This window comes from Lucilia cuprina, chromosome 6 (assembly GCF_022045245.1).
Source record: "Lucilia cuprina isolate Lc7/37 chromosome 6, ASM2204524v1, whole genome shotgun sequence".
Classification (NCBI taxonomy): Eukaryota; Metazoa; Arthropoda; class Insecta; order Diptera; family Calliphoridae; genus Lucilia; species Lucilia cuprina.
Genome location: NC_060954.1, coordinates 40,703,976 through 40,706,313, shown reverse-complemented (window position 1 = coordinate 40,706,313; position 2,338 = coordinate 40,703,976). Strand labels below are relative to the sequence as shown.

Genomic DNA, 2,338 nt, shown 5'->3' with positions numbered 1-2,338 from the left:
GATATAGATAGATAGATAGATAGATAGATAGATAGATAGATAGATAGATAGATAGATAGATAGATGGATAGATGGATAGATGGATAGATGGATAGATAGATAGATAGACAGACAGACAGACAGACAGACAGGCAGACAGACAGACAGACAGATAGATAGATAGATAGATAGATAGATAGATAGATAGATAGATAGATAGATAGATAGATAGATAGGTAGGTAGATAGATAAATTGATAAATAGGTAGATAGATAAAGGAGGATTTTAGAATCAAAACCCCACCTCTGGCCAACCAGACTAAAACACAAACCTACCAGAGGCCACATCCGGGACATTAGCTTTATAATTTTATAGGTGTACACAAAATATTGTCCGTTAAAGAAAAATTATTGGAAACGACTTTTTACAAAATATTTAAAATTTTACAGGAGAAGTAAACCGATATCAGTCCCGATACAAAGTTTTCAATATGGCAAAAAAGAATTTTCGTTTCTACCAAGGTTAAACCTAGTAATGTTTACCAGTATTATTAAGTTCTACATTGTGCTGATGTTTGCAATACACAATTATATTGGTCCTATACATGTCCGACATGTCCGTCTGTTCTTTTGGCTGGCTGTCCATGTAAACCTTGTGCGCCTGTTACAGTCCGCAGTTTTCAAAATAATTTGATAAAATTTGGACCAAGCATGTCCATGTTTGTAACGTACAAAAATATTCCTAATATCATATACCCACCTTAAATTATATCAATCGGCTTAAAATGATTTTCTGAGTCGAATAAGCTACTTCCATCGTGGACGTAATTTGGCATACACATTTCTTTTATCCCAAGGTCGAAGCCTATTGAAAATGGTATTGATCGGTCCTTTATTTCTACTAGCCCCCCATTTTTATAAAAGCTAATTTACTATATTTTTTTAAAGAAATTTTATAAAAATGTTCAAGAAATGATTACATTTGTAAAAAAGTAATAAGTAATTTCTAGAAATAAAAAGTTTTGATATCTATTTGTTTTATGATTTCAATAATTATTAATTTTATTTAAATTTAGATAATTTAAAAAAAAAACTATTAATTGATTTTTTAACATTATTAACATTTGTTCAATTCACAATGAATGTTGTACGGTTGTATCGCAGTATGTCGCAATTTTTCCATTATTGTTTTGTTTTTGCATAAAAAAATTTCATGACATACAATGCTACAACGATACCACATCGTTTGTGAATTGGATAATTATTTCATAAACTGAAATTTTAGTCTACATTATCATTTCATGACATACAATGCTACAACGATACGACATCGATTGTGAATTGGACAATTATTTCATAAACTGAAATTTTAGTCTACATTTTTTGAACAATTTTTAGAAAATTTTTTACAAACTTTTAAATAAATCAAAAACTTTCTGTAAATCAAAAATATGTCAAATTTTTTTGTAAATATTTAATTTATCAAAATTTTCCTAAATTAAAAAAAAGAAAATTGAAAAGTTTTGAAAAAGAAAACACTAAACAGTTGCACTTTTAATTAAATATAAACTTTTTTCACTATTTTATCAAAATACATTTTTTAGAAACTTACCGAAATTCTCGTATATTATTAAAATATTGCATGGTCCTGCCATCGGCCTCAGACTCTTTGTTGTTGGCATTAATTCCGGCAGAAATGCGGCTCATTTGAGCTTCGGTCAAATTAAAGATTTGCAAGACATGTTCGCGATTATTACGATCTACCAATTCGGTATGAGTATCAGAGTTATCGAGTAGTAATGTAGAGCGTTTTGAGGGCCCAGCACTAATCACCACTAATAAACAATAACAAATTAACAATGTAAAATGCCACATTTTGTATAAATAATTTTTTTTTTAACAATATTAAAGATTTTTCTTAAAAATCGTCTTCAAAAAATGTTTAATAAACAATTGTATTTATCTTAAATTTTATTCAATTAGCACTTTGTTAAAAATGTAAAATTATTTTTCTTCCAAAATTAAAAAAAAAAAACACTTTATTAGCTTTTGATATTTCTCTAAAGAAAAATGTTTAGTTATTTATTCCATAAGTTCTTTTCTAATTTCTTTTAGAATTTTCTTCAATTTCTTTTAAATAGTTTTTTTTAGTTTTTTGTTTAATTTTTAGTTTTGTCTTCACTGTAAGAACAGCAAGTATGAAGTGATTTGCGCGAGGCACTTTAAAAGACTTAAATAACAAAAATTTGTTTTCATTCGCATCTATAAGATTATGTGTTTTTTTGTTGTTTTTGTTGTTGTTTTTATTATTATTTTTCGGACTGCAAACGAAAACAGCAATAGCAACAACAACAAAAACA

The 2,338-nt window shown here is 27.6% G+C and overlaps 1 protein-coding gene across 2 annotated transcripts in view; it reads right to left on the bottom strand.

The window, feature by feature from the left end:
* Nucleotides 1–1,940, bottom strand: part of LOC111675975 (protein anachronism) — a 26,351-nt gene extending 24,411 nt beyond the window's left edge. For both annotated transcript variants that reach the window (XM_046954934.1, XM_046954935.1), the window contains exon 1: nucleotides 1,591–1,940. In XM_046954934.1, coding sequence (XP_046810890.1) covers nucleotides 1,591–1,853 — 263 coding nt within the window. In that variant the 5' untranslated portion in view covers nucleotides 1,854–1,940. The remainder of the gene's footprint in view (nucleotides 1–1,590) is intronic.
* Between the last annotated feature and the right edge of the window lie 398 nt (nucleotides 1,941–2,338).